At 47.1% G+C, this 18432-nt stretch overlaps 5 protein-coding genes across 5 annotated transcripts; 2 read left to right on the forward strand and 3 right to left on the reverse strand.

The window, feature by feature from the left end:
* Window positions 1-657: 657 nt before the first annotated feature.
* CTRU02_205110 (Isocitrate dehydrogenase) lies at window positions 658-2096 on the reverse strand (the record flags this gene model as incomplete). The annotated part of the gene is made up of 3 exons (XM_036724302.1): window positions 658-687; window positions 744-1754; window positions 2064-2096. 3 exons carry the CDS (start codon window positions 2094-2096, stop codon window positions 658-660), a joined length of 1074 nt encoding a protein of 357 aa, XP_036583929.1.
* A 1152-nt stretch (window positions 2097-3248) lies between these two features.
* On the reverse strand, window positions 3249-4505 carry CTRU02_205111 (uncharacterized protein; the record flags this gene model as incomplete). The annotated part of the gene is made up of 4 exons (XM_036724301.1): window positions 3249-3376; window positions 3432-3884; window positions 3978-4162; window positions 4228-4505. The coding sequence occupies 4 exons, from the start codon at window positions 4503-4505 to the stop codon at window positions 3249-3251; spliced, it is 1044 nt and encodes a 347-aa protein (XP_036583928.1).
* A 4259-nt stretch (window positions 4506-8764) lies between these two features.
* Window positions 8765-8890, forward strand: CTRU02_205112 (uncharacterized protein; the record flags this gene model as incomplete). Its single annotated transcript, XM_070204495.1, has 1 exon — window positions 8765-8890. The coding sequence occupies one exon, from the start codon at window positions 8765-8767 to the stop codon at window positions 8888-8890; it is 126 nt and encodes a 41-aa protein (XP_070061599.1).
* Window positions 8891-12080: 3190 nt separating this feature from the next.
* Window positions 12081-12241, reverse strand: CTRU02_205113 (uncharacterized protein; the record flags this gene model as incomplete). The annotated part of the gene is made up of 2 exons (XM_036724300.1): window positions 12081-12083; window positions 12137-12241. The coding sequence occupies 2 exons, from the start codon at window positions 12239-12241 to the stop codon at window positions 12081-12083; spliced, it is 108 nt and encodes a 35-aa protein (XP_036583927.1).
* Window positions 12242-15703: 3462 nt separating this feature from the next.
* CTRU02_205114 (oligopeptide transporter) lies at window positions 15704-18130 on the forward strand (the record flags this gene model as incomplete). Its single annotated transcript, XM_036724299.1, has 4 exons — window positions 15704-15968; window positions 15998-16393; window positions 16454-17536; window positions 17595-18130. 4 exons carry the CDS (start codon window positions 15704-15706, stop codon window positions 18128-18130), a joined length of 2280 nt encoding a protein of 759 aa, XP_036583926.1.
* Between the last annotated feature and the right edge of the window lie 302 nt (window positions 18131-18432).

Genomic DNA, 18432 nt, shown 5'->3' on the forward strand with positions numbered 1-18432 from the left:
AAAAAAAAAAAAAAAAAAAAAAAAAAAAAACCGGTTCGCCGGGCAGCGACGACGGATAACGAGGCTGAACATTCTTGCGGCGCAAGGCTGGGCCTGCCAGAAACCCGAGGCTTCAAGCCATGTCTCTTGTTTCTGATAACCTCCCCCCCATGCGAAACATACCGCGACAGGTATCAGTCGTCATTGGTTGGATTGGCCGAAGCTTATATATATGTCATGGAACGCTATAGTACGGCATACACGTGCTCACGGGTGGCGGTATAAAAAGGGACGAGACCATAATGTTTTGAAGACAAGAAAAAGGAACTCATATGCTTTGCGTGACTCCTATGCTACGTACATCTGGTACTACTACAATCTTCCACCGAGACCGAGCCTTCCTACCCAGTGTCCAAAAACAGAAAATCTAATTCCCTCCTCCGCTCTGTTTTATGCAATTCGACCGTGTCGGTGGTATCATCTCCGTCCCAGTCTCGCCCCTTACGAGAGGGCAAAAATTCGAGTCTAATTCGTGAGGGGTTTGCTAAGTTCGGGGAAAGGGTCGGCGCTGAGGTGTAGGTTGTGTTTTGTCTAAAGCTACAATTTCATGCATGTAGCGCAATTTACAAGGTGTCCATCTTGTCAAGGATGGCCTTGGTGAACTGGTGGGTGGTGGCCTCACCGCCCATGTCGCGGGTGCGGACCTTGCTGTGGGATTGTTAGCGGTGTTGAATATACATTTGATGGGTTTAAAAGTGAGCTTACCCGTCGGCAATAACGCCGTAGATGGCCTGGGAGATGCGGTTGGCGTGGTCGTCGAGACCGAGGTGGCGGAGGAGCATGGAGCCGGAAAGGATCAGGGCAGTGGGGTTGGCCTGGTCCTTGCCCTTGATGTCGAGACCGACGTGACGGCAACCGGGCTCGAAGACGGCAACGTCGCGGCCCATGTTGCAGCCGGGGACGATACCGGCACCACCGACAAGAGCGGCACCAATGTTGGACAGAATGCCACCGTACAGGTTAGGCATGACCATGACGTCGAACTGCTGGGGCTTGCTGACAGCCTGCATGGAGGCGTTGTCGACAATCATGTCGTTGACCTCAAGGGTGGGGTAGTCGTTGGCGACACGGTGGAAGGTGGAGCGGAAGAGACCGTCAGCCAACTTCATGATGTTGGCCTTGTGGATGCAAGTGACCTTCTTGCGGTTGTTGGCCAGGGCGAAGTTGAAGGCGAACTTGGCGATGCGCTCAGACTTGGCGCGGGTGATGATCTTCAAGCTCTCGACGACGCCGGGAACGGACTGGTGCTCAAGACCGGAGTACTCACCCTCGGTGTTCTCACGGATGATGGCAAGGTCGACGTTCTCGTGGCGGGTCTGGTAGCCGGGGATGTTCTTGATGAGGGAGATGGAGGCGTAGATGTCGAGCTCCTGGCGCATGGCGACGTTGAAGGACTGGTGGCCGGAACGCTCAATGGGGGTGTGCAGAATACCCTTGAGGCCGAGCTTGTTGCGGCGGAGGGAGGCGACGGATTCGCGGAAGAGGTCCTCGGTGCGGCCGGGGGAGGTGGTGTTGAGGCCAGAGACATCGACCTGCTCCCACTCAATGGGCACGTTGTCGGCCTTGAAGATGGTCTTGACGCTCTCGGCGACCTCGGCACCGATACCGTCACCGGGGATCAGCGTGACCGTGTACTTTCCGCCGAACTTGGTGGGCTTGAAGATGTCAGAGCCGACCGTGGCGTAGGCGCGCGCGGGCTGCGCGGTGCGCAGAATCTGGAGGAGACAGCGTTAGCCATGTCTGTGTGTTGTAAGGTGGCACTCTTTTTTGTGTGTGTGTTTTTGATAAGCCAGCCATTGATGAATTTGAGGTGACTGAGTGTGCCTGTGACGTATTATTTTTCCCACGTATTTCTCAGGTCAAAAACAACACATGATGTTGCCGTTGAACCTGGATGATATCAAACTGGTCCAGTTGTCCTTCCCCTCTATATAGACCAACGATCCACGTATAGGAAAAATAAAACGTCAAGGCACAGCCCATCACCTCGGCTCAATGGAAGACCAATTGGGACGGCAACTTACCTGCGCAGTGCGGGCGGATCCTCGGGAAAGCATCTTGGGCGGTCGTGTGGTGCCTCGTGAGGTTATTCGGGAGGTCGAAGAGGTTCGGGGATCGGAGGAGGAGGTTTTGGACTGCGAAAGGAAGAGTAGAAAAAAGAGTGGAATTTCTCGAGGTTGGCTGCTTGTCAAATGCCGCAAAAGCAAGGTACACACGGAGTGACGGTAACAAAGCACCCGACCCGGCCCAGGCCAAACTGTGGCAGGTGCAGTGCAGGTTTCTTGCCGCAGCCTCTTGCCCAGTCTGTGGTTTCGTCAGTGGCGGGCCCCACCACTGTGAGCCGTTTTCAGTGATGTGAATGGTTGAACTGTGTCAAATGACCCACTTATTACTTTGCCGGACGGTCGGAAGAATGGAGGGACGACACCCGCGGGAAAGAGAAGCTGCGCTGTCTGCCTGCCACTAAACGACAGAGCCTTCACTTCTTTCTCGGGAAGGAAAGGAACCAGCGTGGGGCACCTTTCCTCTTTTGGTTAGTATCTCTTTGTCTTTTGCTCGGCTGAGCTCCAGATGTGGAGGATGCGGGAGGAGCCTGTCACGTGTCTGTCACCAATTGTTTTTTGTTACTGGCGCCCGTTTGGGAACTCAATTGAGTTCTTTGATGATACACGATTATAATGGCTTCATTTAACGACATAGATATCTGGATAATTTTTTTTCCATTCATTGTCCACATTTCTTCGTCCAAATGTCAAAATCCCCTTATCCGTCTGTCCAAGACTTTCTTCAACGCCGCAGCCATTCTTCCCCGATTCTTCCCCCGCCAGCCCACCTCTCCACTTTCGTCTGAGACCGCCAAGTCGGTCTTAGTACCTCGCTGAGCGTAATTGCGATATTTGCGACTCAACTTCGGCCGAGCAGACTTGGCCAGTTGTTTACTTTAACTTCAACAACACCAGTGGATGTAACCGCCAGTTATACGTGAGGGGAAGGGAAACTGACCCTAAACTAATCAGGACACTCTTTAGCATTGATACCACTCGACTCATAGACTCATGGATTTATGGATTGATGGGTTGACAGTCTGGAGTAAAGACACCCTTCGAAATGATAGCATTCTCACCCAATTCCTCGCCAGCGTCAGCTCCTCGGTCAATTTCATCCTCCAATCAACATCTCACGATACCTTCAGAACCGAAACTCGCAACTCAGGAAGCCAAAAACCGAGTCCTATCAACTTTATCCTTGATGCCATCATACCCAGATGCCTTGACCCCCCATTCGAAGCAGTCCGCCCAGATTCTTCCCCCGAATGTCTTCTTGGTCGGTGCTCCACCTAGAAATCGTCAGTACCAGGCAAAAAAAAAGTAAAGCGAATGGAGAAGACCTACACGCTTGTTTCTCAGCCGCAGTGATATGCCGCACGCACTGCTCTACATTAACCTCCTTGACCGCATCCGCCACCTCCTTCCCAGGACGGCAGACGTTCGCCATCCGCGTCCCTTTGATCCAGTAATGGACAAAGCCCACGTCGTAGTATACGGTCTCTTTCCCCGGTTGCCCAACTTCGCGGTTGTAATCCGTCCAGTAGTACCCCGTCCGCTCTCCAGGATACGTAAACTCCTCGCCCTTGCGTAATACGTGTTCGATAGCGTCGACGCAGAACCGCCGCGTAACATCGGACTTGGGCTCGTACGTCGGCGGAACAGGTGTGTTCCAGCAGAGACCAGTCCCATGGTCCAGCATCGGCGCCTCCAGGTCGTAGTTGACGTGGTAGTTTCCCTCGCCGCAGCCCTTGACGGTAATTTTGCCTTTTTCCATAATCCAGAAGCCTTCCCCGCGACCTATGCTCTTTCGTGGTGAGCCATGCTGTTGCATAACGTGGATGCCAGACAGGGAGGGAGGGGGGGCGGTTCTAGAACGAGAGGGTCACTTACACGCGGGGTCGGTATGCAGTCTGTTGAACACTTGCTGGCAGGTTTGTTTGCAGTTGTTCCCCGTCTTTGCCCAATTCAAAGAAAAGTTTTTGGCCTCGCCAATCAAAATGTCAGAGTTGACCCATGATGCACGGAACCCTTTTTCGAGACTGTCTTTGATGTCCCTGCATAGCGAAGTGACTGCTCTACAGAGCAACACAATGTTAGTTTGCATAGGCTTCGAAAAGTGGCATGTTTGTTGGAAACATACGGAATCCAGTTGTAGTAATAGGTCCATAGGCCATAAGTGCAACTGACGGTGTACGGATCCTCGTCGTCACTGACTGAAAGCGCCATCTCGGTGGAGCCGTCCGTGATGTCAGTTATGGGAGCTCTATCAACTGGAAATTCGATGTATTGAACTTCTGGTATGGGTGCAAGAGGATCAGTTGCCAGTGGTACTGTCGCGTCTGATTCTGCTGGGAGACCCCAGACCGGACCAAAGAACGCAGCCGTGATTAGAAAACCGAGGTTAGACTCGAGCCGCATAGTCAGTTATTCGTCAAGGTAAATGTCAAAACACTACAGCAATAGTTGAAGAATGAGTAGTTCTGAGAGTGAGATAACAGCCGTTGAATGCAGAAGGCGCAACGTGTAATATTTGCAGAACTATCTGGGCGAATTTAAACTAATAATGGAAGTGAGGAAGTAGCTTCTTTTTGAAATGGTAATACTAATACTCCAAAGTCAATACACCGCAATTCAATGGTTACCATGCGTAGAGATCCATCTGCAAGAAGCCGCCTCGAGGCTTCGTCCTGGGAGATGCTCGTGCCATGCTTGAGGTGCACTGCAGATAAGGCGAGATGGACTACAAGAAGGAAGCCCTTCTGCCCCTTTCTCGTCACACCTCATCTACAGATATACCAATCGGAAACACCCTGATAGCTTCCGGCGCGGTCAAATCTTTCGTCGACGTTGCAGTGCTCGGTTATTTTGCAATAAACTCCTGTCCATCTGATTTCTTAATGTGCACAAGACATCTTTGGTGGTAATATAAGAAACGTAGCTGTTACCTCGACAAAAACAAACATTGTCCAGCTGATCAGAAATAGCCAGCTCATGTTGATGACGCCATGTGCGGCTCATGCTGGATCCCGCTAGCTCGATTGATGTCGGCTGATCAATGGCGGTATTTCACTCAATCGCTTAGCCCCGAGTAGACCATCTTGCCGACGGGCCGCGACTGCAACATGGCTGAAATGGGCTGGATATCTGCGTGATCGACGATCCGAGCACAGAATTCCATGCCGGCCTCCCGAAAGATTGAATACCTGGTTTTGAGTTTCGTCCACTCTTCTTGAAAGTGAAGTATTGTAATGTTGGATGACTTTGCATCTTTGAATATTAGTAAGATATGACTGTAGAAAGCCTCTGAGCGAGCCACTCTTCAGTCTTAACAATGACGTACAATCATAAAGCGTTACGTTGAGGCCGTTATATGTTAAGTCGTGTTTGCTCATGCATAGTACAACATTGCGTTCTAGTGTTCATGTTCAAAAACGACCGAGTTAGGTGTTGCGATAGTTGGAATACGGAGTCGTGTGGCACTTCCAGCCACACGCCCGCCAGGCTGAGAGGCCCAAGCCTCCCAGACCCACGTGACAGGCCAAGGGGGAATATCCCTACCTTCTAGTCAACAACACTACTTTCAACTATCATGAACTATCGATTAGAACTAATTTACTATTATTTGTTATTAACGAACGGAATTCCGTTTTACCCCTTGTGAAACCTATACTGATCAGTGGTAAACCTTATAGTTGCTATTAATTTGGTTAACTTCATAATTACTACTCTGCTACGGATAAACCGTAGATTAGCAAGGTTAATACTAGAAGAGACGACTTCTTAAACTAGATACCTAAGCCTAGGTAAAAGTAGGGATTTCGTACTAACGAGAGAAGAAGCGAGAGTAACTAAGATCTACGGAAACTAGCAGAAGAAAGCTTCTTTTCCTCGAATCTATTAGTAATCCGATTATTCGAGTAACCTAGGGACTGCTATGTTTACCCTAGGCGGGATAAGGTTAATCGTAGCTAATTATTGCTAGCAAGAGCGTTCCATTACGCGTTTTCAATTACTAAAAGAAGAGACCTACCGAATCGACGGTCTTCTAACCTCTTTACGCTATAAAGGCGAAGATTCACGAATCCTATAAGGGATAACAACTTCCCTAACTATAACTATCCCCTACGCGCGGTGCTAATTACGAGGCGCCTGCTAGTTTCTTAATAAATCCCTAGACAAGGTGCTAACTGCGAGGCGCCTGCTATAAAAGACCTCCTTACTAGAAGAAGAATACGCCGAAAGGCAAGTAGAGACTACCGGTAGTAATCCGCCTATATAGCTATATATATACGCCTCCGAGGCTACGGCTTAGGAGAAACGTACATAGTTATAAGCGTTATAAAGCTAACTATCTGCTAGATTCTAAACTTCCTAATAGTAAGGAGCAAAGCCCGAAGTAAGAAAGAGAGATTTACGAGAGAATCTACGGTAGAACTTTCTCCCTACTAATTCGAGACCTATATATACCCTTACACCCTTCGAGAATATTAGTAAGAATAGCGCCGACGGAAATAAACGACGAACCGACGAAAATCCCCGATTTTACGATTCTATCCCTTTAGAATCGTAATATCCCGAATCGTCTTTTAACTCCTACTTTTAAGCCTATATCTTATACTAATCGTAGCTAACGCTATTAAGGATTAGAATTTAAGATTCTAAATAGAAGTAATCCTTTTATACTATTAGAATAAAGCGAAATTTACGAGAAGGATCGCTTATAAGCAGCGTTACTACTAAAAGCTAATTAACAATCCCTATCTTATAAAGAATCGAAAGTATAATCGATCTAGTAATATAAAGCAACTAGGCAATCGACCTTATAAACGCTAGCCTATAGCAACTAGGTTCCTATATAGGTTTCCTACTTAAGACCTATAAGAAGAGGAATCTTATAAGCCTTAAGCTATAGAACGAAGTTTCTCCCGATTTCGCCGACTAGTTAGAAGAAGACTTTTAAAACATACCTCCCTTAATCTTACGATTCTTTAAAGACTATTTAATCGGTAATAGCGTCTACGTCGAAATAGATAGTAAGAAAATCTCGAAAAACATAGCATTAGCCTTTAAAAAGGAAGAATTCTACTACTAGTCACCCTAAGAACTCGAATAAGGCGTTAAGAGATATCGCAACCTGAAGGCTCTGATAAAAGACCCCGAATTCTACGAAGAGATTACGAAACCGGCAACAGTAGCTAACAGTACAGGAGGAAGAGTCAAACCAACCCTATAGCTACCTCCTCTACAAGAACAACAATAGTAGCAACTACCGTACCGACCGCTATATCCTACGGTCTTTCCGTTAATAGACTTCTAACTATATAAGTTAACAAACCGTATCGGAAAGCAATTAACAGAATTCGCGAAACTATACCTTGACGATATGAAATATAGCGGCGATATATACGATATACTCGAAAAGAAGATGCTAGTATTCGTAGATCACTATAGAATGCTAGGAATTTACACCTCCTAATATAACAAGGCACTTCCCTTAATACTGAAAGGAATAGCTAAAACCTACTTCTACGCCTCGATTAAAGTAATTAACCTACAGCCTAACTTCGAGACTATAATCAACTAATTAAAATTATACTTCGAGACTAGGGAAAGGCAATAAGCATACGTTACGTAGTAGAATATAACTACTCTTCCCCAAATTATTCGCGATAACCTTAGAAAGACTAAATCAGAGTATTTTAATATACTATATAACAAATTAAGCAAGATTCAGCCCGGTTTACTATAACAAGATTATAACGACCGATCCCTCTATACCTAACTTCTATATGCTTATAGAGATATTCCAAAGTATATAATAGCGTTATTTATACTAGCTAAGACGTACGAAGGACTTCGCAGCTAATTAATCTTGTCGATCGAGACAGCTACCTACCTGTCTTAACTAATAACAATTTAATATAGTAGCTAACCTACTAAAGCAGTACTAGACCGATAGAACTTTTAACAGTCGAGGGCGTTATTTACGATATAATCGTTTATTATAAAGTCGATTATTACGAAGAAGAAGCCGTAACAGACCCCTATTACTACTAACGCCTAAGAAGTACTACGTATATAGAAAACCTAACTGCTAGTTAACCAAATATACTATAGAAGAGAGACGAAAAGCATACGAGAAGTTTAAAACCACCTAATATGCCTAGGATACGTTACTTCTAGCATATAGCTAATTTCTCGTCTAATACGAGGGTTTCGACGGGTTAGACCTATAACCTACCGCCGAAGACCCTTAGCAATACTACTACGTAACCGAACAAACTAGTAAAAGTAACGAAGAGGAAGAGACCGGCAGCAATAGTCAATTCCAGGTTACTACCTATTTTACTATAATAGCAATTAACGGCAATAAGATCGCTACGATCCTAGCAGACTAGTTAACCCGCTATGCTATTACGAAAGAAGACCTCTTCCGCAACTAACTAGAACTAAAAAAGCTACCTTCGCAATTCATACTCGAGGGACGCTACTCTACCTAAAACTTCTAAGGGATTATGCCTGACTCGGGCGTAGCAGGATTCTTAACCGCTAGCTACCTATAATTCATAGCCTTATAATAAATTTATAAAGGAATTACGTTAAATACTAAGGCAGCTAGCGGCGTTATAGTAAAATTCGGCGATAGGATACTACTAAAGTCTATAAAGACTACTAAAATGCTAACGCTGTTTAGAAGCGTTAAATTTTACGTTATTAAGACTAATACTCCCTTCCTTATATGCCTAGGAGATATAGACCGATTGAAGGTCTACTTTAATAACGTTACGAATACCCTTATCTAAGGAAACAAGGTCGTACCTATTATTTGCAAATAAGGCCACCTATAGTTATTACTCGATAAGGAGAAACTACTCGCCTAGAACCACCTTATAGACGCTAAATTGCGACGGGTTTACCGTCGCTTTAGATACCTATCTATTTAACGATTATATAAGGTGCTCTAGAAGGCCGGCTACCTAGTTAAAATTACGGCAATTAAGTAACTATCGAAAGTCTGCTATCGATACTAAATATATATACTAGCGCTATTACGGTTTAAATTTACGTTACGAGACGATTACGAATTTAACTATAAGGTTATCGCCGACGTAATATACCTTAAAGGTAATAAACTAGTCTTCTACGTCGTCGATACCGCTACGGCGTTTAACGCCGCCCGGTTCCTTAAGGACATTTCTACGAAAGCTACTTAGGAAGCCCTACGCCTCTGCTAGATAGATATATATCAGGGACCCCTAGACTAGCTAGTTACCGACGCTAGAACAAACTTCCGCTTAACAGAATTCCGAAACGCGGCGAGAGGAATAGTAATTAAAATCAAGGAAATTCCTATAAAAGCCTATAACAGTATTAGGAAAGTTAAACGATACTATATACTTCTAAGGAAGGCGTACGAAATTATTAAAGTAGAAGACTTAACAATTACGCTAGAATTAGTACTTTAAATAGTAGTCAAAGTAGTTAACGATACTGCTAGCCTGAACGGAATAGTATTAATACTCTTAGTATTCGGCTTATACCTACGAATTACTAACGATTCGCCGCTATCTCCTAAAGTTATAAGGCAGGCGAAAGCGATTAAGAAGGCGATAAGCAAAGTATGCGAACTTTACGCAAGGCGATAGGTAGTAAAAGCTATCGCTACCTATAATAGCCTTAATATAAGGCTAATTATTAATTTACTGCTACGGTTGTAAGTATGAGTATACCGCGAAAAGAAAGGCTAGACTAGACCGTTTACTTTAGCAGCTATAAATAGCAAAACCTATACTATCGATACGCTACGTAGTCTAAAGACCTTCTAGTCTACTATAGTTAAACTATACTATGAAGATCCTAATCAACTACCTAATTCTATCGCCGCGCTAGAAGAAGAAGAACCCGAAGCTAAGATACCGTAGTAGGAAGTAGTATGCGACGAAATTATCGTCGCTAGCGGAGGTAGTAAACTAGACGAACCGCAAGAGGTACTAGAGCTACCGAGAAGACGCCTAGGCAGACCCCGGAAGAAACCACTACTAATCGCCTACTTTATAAAGGAATTTAATAATAACCTGGATTATTAATAAATATTCCTATCGATTAAGGAGTAAGTAGACGAAGAATTAGTAATCAAACTACGATAAGAAGGTATTATTACTATACTAAGCAAACCGTTCGAATAGTTAACTAAACAAGAGATTAACAACTTTATCGCTAGAGGAGTATTTAAATTTACCTAGTTTAATAAGAAAAGGTACTAAAACGTACGAATCTTCCGATCTCGTATCGTTAATAAAGTCAAAGGTAAAATAACTAAACCCTACGAGAAATCGAGACTTATAATACAAGGTTACGCCGACGATAGCAAGAAGGCTATATTAACCTAATCGCTAACGATTTAGCAGGTAAGTTAACGGCTAATTCTATTAATTACCCCGTTACTCCTACGAGAAGGGAAACAACTATAGCTTCGAGATATTATATAAGCCTACGTTTAATCCTCTACAAGGCTTAATCGTACTATTCTCGCCTACCTACTAAAGCAAATTCAAGACTAATACCTAAAAGGGACTATTATAGAGGTTATAAAGCCTTTATACGGAATCGTAGAAGCTAGAACCTACTAGTAGGCAACGTATTATAAGCATTATAAAGAGAATCTCTAGATAGTTACTTCTTCGTACGATCTATACTTATTAATCTTATCTACCAAAAATCTATACTTTAGCTATATCGGTATGTAAACCGACGATACCTTCGGTTTGTTAGACAAGGCGTTCTTATAATTAGAAGACGAATAGTTAGAAAAAGCAGCTTTTATAACAAAAGCAAAAAATATCCTTATAATTAACAAACCCTTCTAATTTAACAGAGGGATAATCGCGCTATCAACCGATAATTCGATTAATTTAAGGTAAAAGGGATAAGCTAAGAAGTTACGATATATTAAGACTACTAAACCTAACCTAAAATAGCAATATGTCGAACAACGCGCTAGAAGGGCGTATATCGCGTTAATTTGCTAACCCGAGGCTTGTTTCGATTTATCTACTACTACCTAATACTAAGACCCCTTGCTAGAAGTAATAAAAGTACTAAATCAACGGATTTGATAGTAAATAGAATCGCCTAACCGAGGAATAACGTTTATCCTACTTAACCTTATAATAGCTAAGCTATTCGTTTTCGTTAATAGGTTATTTGCTAATAACTATAACCTTTCCTCCTAATTAGGGTTTTTAATTATCCTAGCTAACGATACTTCCTCTAATAGTAATAACGGAGAATTTACGATTTACGGTAACCTTATTTATTATAGCTTTACGAAAAGTAAACAAGTTACCTATAGCGTATTAGCATTAAAGATCTACGGGATAGTCGCTAGCGTCGATATAGCCTATGCCTTCGCTATAACCCTAGTAATAATTACTAACTACCTTAACCTACTAACGATTTAGATAGTTATCTATACCGATTCTTATTCGCTATACAAGTATCTCGTAAAGCTAGGCATTACTAAAGAAAAGCGACTTATAATCGATATCATAGCGTTAAGATAATTATACGAAAGACGAGAACTATAAGAAATTCGTTAGATTAACAGCGAAGACAACCTTGCTAATGCCCTTACGAAGAGCAAACCAAATCAAGCCTTCGAGAGATTCGTTGATAGCAATACGATAACGATACGTATAGAGGGATAGGTAACAAGACTATAACTACGGGAGAAAGTAGGGATAGGAGGCCGAATTGACGAGGAGACGGAACTATATAGGGACAACGTATTCCAACCGCTTCAACACCATAAAAAGAGAGTTTCCAGTATTGCGATAGTTGGAATACGGAGTCGTGTGGCACTTCCAGCCACACGCCCGCCAGGCTGAGAGGCCCAAGCCTCCCAGACCCACGTGACAGGCCAAGGGGGAATATCCCCACCTTCTAGTCAACAACACCACTTTCAACTATCATGAACCATCGATTAGAACCAATTTACTGTTATTTGTTATTGACGAACGGAATTCCGTTTCACCCCCTGTGAAACCTACATTAGGCTTGTCAGTATCAGGGAGAATGATCCGTATGCACATCGTATTCGTGGCATCCCACTTGAAGTGAAATAATGATACTGCAGCGAAGATCGCCTGTGACATATCGCTGATCTGGAATTGAAGTCACGCTGCTTCGGTGATGTTGTTGATAGGATCCACGTATCTAAGCAGCCTCCTGGCTCGTGAGTTCTCAGTATCCAAATATATGCTGACGAATCGGATATCTACCTTCTTCTACTTGCGGCACCAAACAAACTATTCTGCATCAGACGGTGGTACAAGCCAACGATGGCATTGCTACGCACTTGGAAAAAGTTTGAGTGTGATAGTTGCTAGCTGTAGCATTGCATCGGTCCGATTTCATCTCAGATTCGAGACTAGAAATTCCTATTCTCACTTTGAGCAGCGTACCAATGCTCTGGCGCAAATCTTGGGGTATCGGCCACCGGCATGAACCCATTTCTGCAGGCCACGGATGATTTTCCGTGGCCAGTAGCGCTAGTTTTACCAACACTGATGCTGTTGTGCGACGACGGGGAACCGGAATGGTGCGCTCTAGCTGTTCAAGTGGTTATGCAATGCTTCTGCAAACGCAAGTAAAAGTTGCCATGCGCTTAGCCCAAGGCCCTTTCATCGTTTCGTCAGTGATGAAATATAAGACGTGGGAAGAACCATCGTGATATTGAGAGAAAAACCGCACACCGGGTGTCTTGGTCAGCAATACGTAAAGCGTAGTTGTTCGATAGAAATCGACTGGGACGACGAAGCGTACTATGATGTACATCGCCCAATAGGATTGCTAGGAGGACGTGTCTATGAGAGGCAGGATCGGAGAAACGGCTCACGTGCCATAGTTATGTCATCACACTTCATCACCTCCTCTGAATATCGATTCAGGAACTTGGATTGTTGATCCCTCGCGTTGTACCAGCTACAAACTCCTTCTACAAGACCAATGGGTGATCCTAGCCGTGGAGCTATACTTGGCCAGCCTTAGTTCTTCCGCCCAGCATCGTAAACTGGATCAGTAACCCGCAAATAGCAGGGAGCGAACTTGTCATCACAGAGAAGAATGATGATTGCAGTGAAAGGGATAGCTGACTATTTGTATCCGTACCTACCTAGCAGATTATGAGCACCTCCCCATGTTACAGCCCGGGTCATGATTGTCTCATAGTCCCATCTTGGGTCATCAGAATGACCACTATCTGGAATGTAGCCTATCAATTCTCGTATACTAGATCTAAGCGATCCTCCAATCCTCTATCGTATCCCATTTCCAACCGGCATGGTCCTCGCCTTCGGACAACTTTTGCCGAGAGACCCATCTGCCAAACCCCAGCATCCCCCACGAGGAAGAGGTAACATCATGCCGGTAGCTTTACCGCGCCTGGCAGCTGCTATAGTTTCCCCTGTCAAGTGCACATGCTGCACAAACAACGTATACGAACGGTAATCCGTCAAAACCGAAAACCGCCAAGGAGACTGGCACTTTTGCAAACCTTGGAAGGTTGCAACACCTCAAAGATGACAATTGTCCAATTAACCTTGATGGAAAATCGCAAATCATCCTGACAAGCTAGCCGCTGTTTGCTGACTTCCAAGACAACAAGTAACTAACTGCAGGATTGTCAGCAGCTGAATTCCAACTTGAAAACCCACCCGTCACGCGCGCCCTGGCAACAACGCCCGGTGTTTTTGGTGGATGCACTTTTGCAATGATCCCACTCGCCAAGAGACATGAAAAAAGGAACCTGTCCAGAGCAGATCCCGGCTTCAACACGGATATGGGTCGTCTTGGCGTAAAAACACGCGCTGGTCTCCAACCAACGACCTTGATTCGGCGAACTCTAGTCATGGAGCCGGTGGGTCACTCTGGAGAAGGCCGATAACTTTGGGTTGACAGATTGGCTGCGGGTAATGTTTGCCATGAGATGAGGGCAAAGATTCGACAAAGAGCTACTTAGAGACCTGCCACATCCAGGATACGGCGCGAACGAGCTGTTTTCCCGACAAGATGGGAATAAGTGGGAATTGTCATCCGATTATCATCAGCGTGACAAAGCCCAACGCGCTCATTCGAAAGCCTTATACCAAACAATGGTGGTGCAGGATCGGAACACCATCTGGTGGCAACACTCCCACTATTCAAACCTAACCCGGCATCATTTCACTGTACGGTCAATATCCATTCAACGCGGGGGAGGTCAAGCTGCCTCGTAAAAAAAAAAAAAAAAAAAAAAAAAAAAACAAGCGGAGGATATCGCCGTGTCCCGAGTAACAAACCATTACTCATTCATCCGCAATCGGCGCGCGTAAAATTTCCTGTGGGGAAAACCCAGAAGCTCGTCGGACCACTTCCGCCATCCGAACGGGTACGCACCTCGGCGAGCAACCGCTGCAAAAAAAAGGACACAAGCCTTTGCCAACCGCAACAAGAGATCCGGCCGAGGCTCTGCCCAGGCCGACAGGCTGCAAAAGAACCTCTGCCTCGAACTTTTGATTCTCTTGGGAGGCAAGGGGGGCAGCCCAGGCGTAGTATGTCCGCACCAAAATTGCTTGATAGGTCTTGCCTCTATGCGCCGAGAAAGTGGCAAGCCAGTTCGTCCCATACAAAGGGCGCACAAAGTAATAATCTTGATGGAGAACGGCCATATATAGGCGGCTTGGCGGAGGACTTGGCGGCGTGGCTAAGGTGGCCGAGTCGGGGGTGGTCGCCGGGATATTGCAGTAAAAGCGGATACGGCCCCCCCCGGAACCTCCGATCCACTGACTTCTCCTGATCAGGAAGCTGGTCTACGGAGTCAACCAACCGCAGCGAAGAGCCGTATGAGAGCCTCACAACGCCCAGCCTCCATTCACAGGCCGATTTGCGATCCGGAGTCGTGGTCCCAGGACCTTTTGATCTGCGACGTCCGCGCGCAGGGGGGGGGTGGTGGTGGTGGTGGGACCTTTTTCGACTCCATCCAACGCCCTTTGAGTGGTCACCGCATGAAATCATGACACATCAGGGAGATTGAATACCAATGAATGAGGTGGTTGTTGTGAATTGAATCGACTCACAGATACCCAGAAAATAAACTATTCGACAGCTGGGGAAAAATCGGCCTCTGGAGTGATCGATAACGGCCTTGGCAGTGGTCCAACGCGAACAAGTCCGCTTCAGCTTTTCGGCCGACCATACCACACTCGTCCAGTCTCTCGAAACCACCTGCGGTATCTGGTAATCGCCTTTACGATCGTTGGTTCTCGCCTATGCCTGCCCATGGGTATCAGTCGCCACCCCCATGAGAGGCAAAAGTTCCATGGGCCTGGTACCCTTGGATGTGGAGGTTGAGTGGTAGCAAGTCTGGAGCTCTCCATTGATGGACTGTTGGAAGAAAAAAAGACATATCAACCGTCGCGCCAGCTCTTTGTTCGTGCTTCTTCTCACCACCAAGTCAGGTCTCTCCCAGCCCAGAGCCAGCCAGCCAGCCAGCCAGCAAAACCAGATCCAAACTGGTCAGCCGGTGTCGTCAACTTCGATCCGACAAGCACAAGCACACCCCCATCGGATCCTTCAAAATGGCGGCCACCAACCCCACGACAGGCCCTATCCAGGTCGATTCCCAGATTCCCTCCGTGGATCCCATCACGGAGAAGAACCGCGTCTCTGAGGATGTCGACGAGCTCAAGAGTGAGCACAGCCAAGATGACGAGCCCCTCGATCTCTTCAGCCCCTTCCCCGAGGTTAAGGGCATCGAGCCCGAAGAGAACCCTCTCACCGTCCGTGCTGTCCTGACGGGTGTCGTTCTCGGCTCTCTGGTCAACGCATCAAACGTCTACCTCGGTATGTTTTCCCACCGATTGTCTCCTCACGAATGGACAGTCATACTAACGCAGTCAAATCAGGTCTCAAGACTGGTTTCACCTTCACGGCCACCATGTTCGGTGCCATTTTCGGTTATGCCATCGTTCAGGTCCTCGCCAAGATGGCGCCCAACATGCCCCTCATCGGTGGCCGCTTCGGACCCCAGGAGAACTCCATCATCCAGGCTGCCGCCACCGGCGCCGGTGGTATGTCCGGTGTCTTCGTCGCCGGTCTCCCCGCCATGTACCAGCTCGGTCTCATGTCGGACAACCCTCGTGACGACTTCCCCCGTATCCTGACCATCACCGTCGTCTGCGCCTTCTTCGGTCTCTTTGCCGCCGTGCCCCTCCGCAAGTTCTTCATCATCAACGTTGCTCGTGAGCTGAACCTTGTGTTCCCCAGTCGTAAGTAAAAGCCCTTTTTCTTCCAGGTTGGAAGACTCGATCGCTAATCCGGGGAAACAGCTACTGCGGCTGCTCTGACCATCCGTTCCATGCACGCTGTCGGCAGCGGTGCCGCGGAGGCCATCAAGAAGATCAAGACTCTCGGATACTGCTTCATCGGTGCCCTCGTCCACATCGTTGTCTCTCAATATGCCGACGGTATCCTCCACAACTGGCACATCTTCACTTGGTTCTACGCCTGGAGCGGATACTCCAACTGGGCCATGAACATTGAGAACTGGGGATGGTACATCCAGCTCACCCCTGCCTTCTTCGGCTCCGGTATGCTCGTCGGACTCAACGCCGCTCTCTCTTGGTGGCTCGGCACCTTCGTTGCATGGGGAATCATTGGTCCCACCTTGGTTCACTACGGAGAGGCTGTCGGTGTTGCTCGTCAGCCTGATGACCCGAAGTGGCACGACAGAATGAACTTTGGCGTCATGAAGGTCAGCAGCGAGCCCGGCTTCGTCCCCTCCCCCCGTTACTGGATGCTCTGGCCTGGTGTCATGGTTCTCGTCGCCTACTCCATGGTCGAGTTCGTCCTTCACATTGGTGTCATCATCGACGGTGCCAAGTTCGCTTTCCGCTCCGGTGCCCGCTCCGTCAACAACCGTCTCCAGGCCAAGGGCAAGTCCAACGACTTTTTGGCCAAGCAGGCTGCCAAGGCCGATGTCAAGAGCGGTCTCGTCGAGGACTTTGCCCCTCCCAACCAGCAGGTCCCCATCTACGTCTGGGGTATCGGAACTCTTCTCTTCGTGGCCGTTGCTTGCATCGTTTGCCATGTTCAGTTCCACATGAACGCCGGTCTTGCCGTCCTTGCCTGCCTCCTCGGTCTTCTCTTCGCCTTCCTCAGTATCCACGGTGGCGCTGTCACTGACTGCACTCCCCTCACTGCATCTGCCAAGGCCTCCCAGCTCGTCTTCGGTGGTATCACCTCCGGCCAGGGTCTTGAGCCCAAGCCTGCCCAGCGCATCAACCTTATTGCTGGTGGTATCGCCTCTGGTACTGCTGATGTCGCTACCGCCCTTGTTAGCGACTTCCGTGTCGGTTTCCTCCTCCGCACTCCTCCTCATCTGCAGTTCTACGCTCAGGCCATTGGTGCTGGTAAGAATTTCCCATGTCTTGAACCCTTGATGAGACATTTGACTAACTCTTTTTCAAGCTGTTTCCGTCTTCCTTGCCCCTGGTGTCTTCGTCCTCTTCATGGCGGCTTACCCTTGCATCTGGCACGAGCTCGGTGCCAACGACAAGTGCGAGTTCGCCGCCCCGTCCGTCCTGGCATGGCGTGCCGTCGCCGAGGCCGTCACTCTGCCCAAGCTCCCCATTACCCAGTCTTGCGGTATCTTCACCATCGTCATGGGTGTCGTCTGCGCCCTCCAGGCTGTCTTCAAGAACTTCTACCTCGTCGGCGACCGCATGAAGTACCGTGACTACCTCCCCAACTGGATGTCCATCGGTGTCGCCTGGGTTCTCGGCCCCGACAGCGGTTACGCCAACGCCATCATGTTCGGATCCATCACTGCTTGGTGGTGGCAGAAGTACTTCCCCAAGAACTTCGAGATGCACTGCTTCGCCGCCGCCGCCGGTCTCATTGCCGGTGAGGGCTTCGGAGGTGTCATTAACGCTGCTCTCGAGCTTGGAGGTGTCGCTGGTGGCTCCGTGGGTACCATGGTCGCTATTCCTGGCGAGGTATGGTAAGGGGATGTGTATATGGATAATGCGAACCGTGTCAACGCGTCATGTAACTGTTTAATGTGCTGGAGATGAAGGGCCGCTGGCCATGACTTTTATTCTTATATACCCGTTATTTACATACAGGATTTTTATTACTCAACGCCTCTCGAAACAATGCCCTAGTTGATTCATGATTTACTGCTTATGCCCTTTGTTTTTCATGTCGGCAAATAACCTTTCGTAAGTTACAGAATTGAGGTCAACACTCAAGATATTGAGTGTTGGATGGTGATCGTGAAGATGGTTCTGAACATGGAGGACGACAG

The sequence above is a fragment of the Colletotrichum truncatum genome (genome assembly GCF_014235925.2).
Source record: "Colletotrichum truncatum strain CMES1059 chromosome Unknown Contig_0003, whole genome shotgun sequence".
In the NCBI taxonomy this organism is placed as follows: Eukaryota; Fungi; Ascomycota; class Sordariomycetes; order Glomerellales; family Glomerellaceae; genus Colletotrichum; species Colletotrichum truncatum.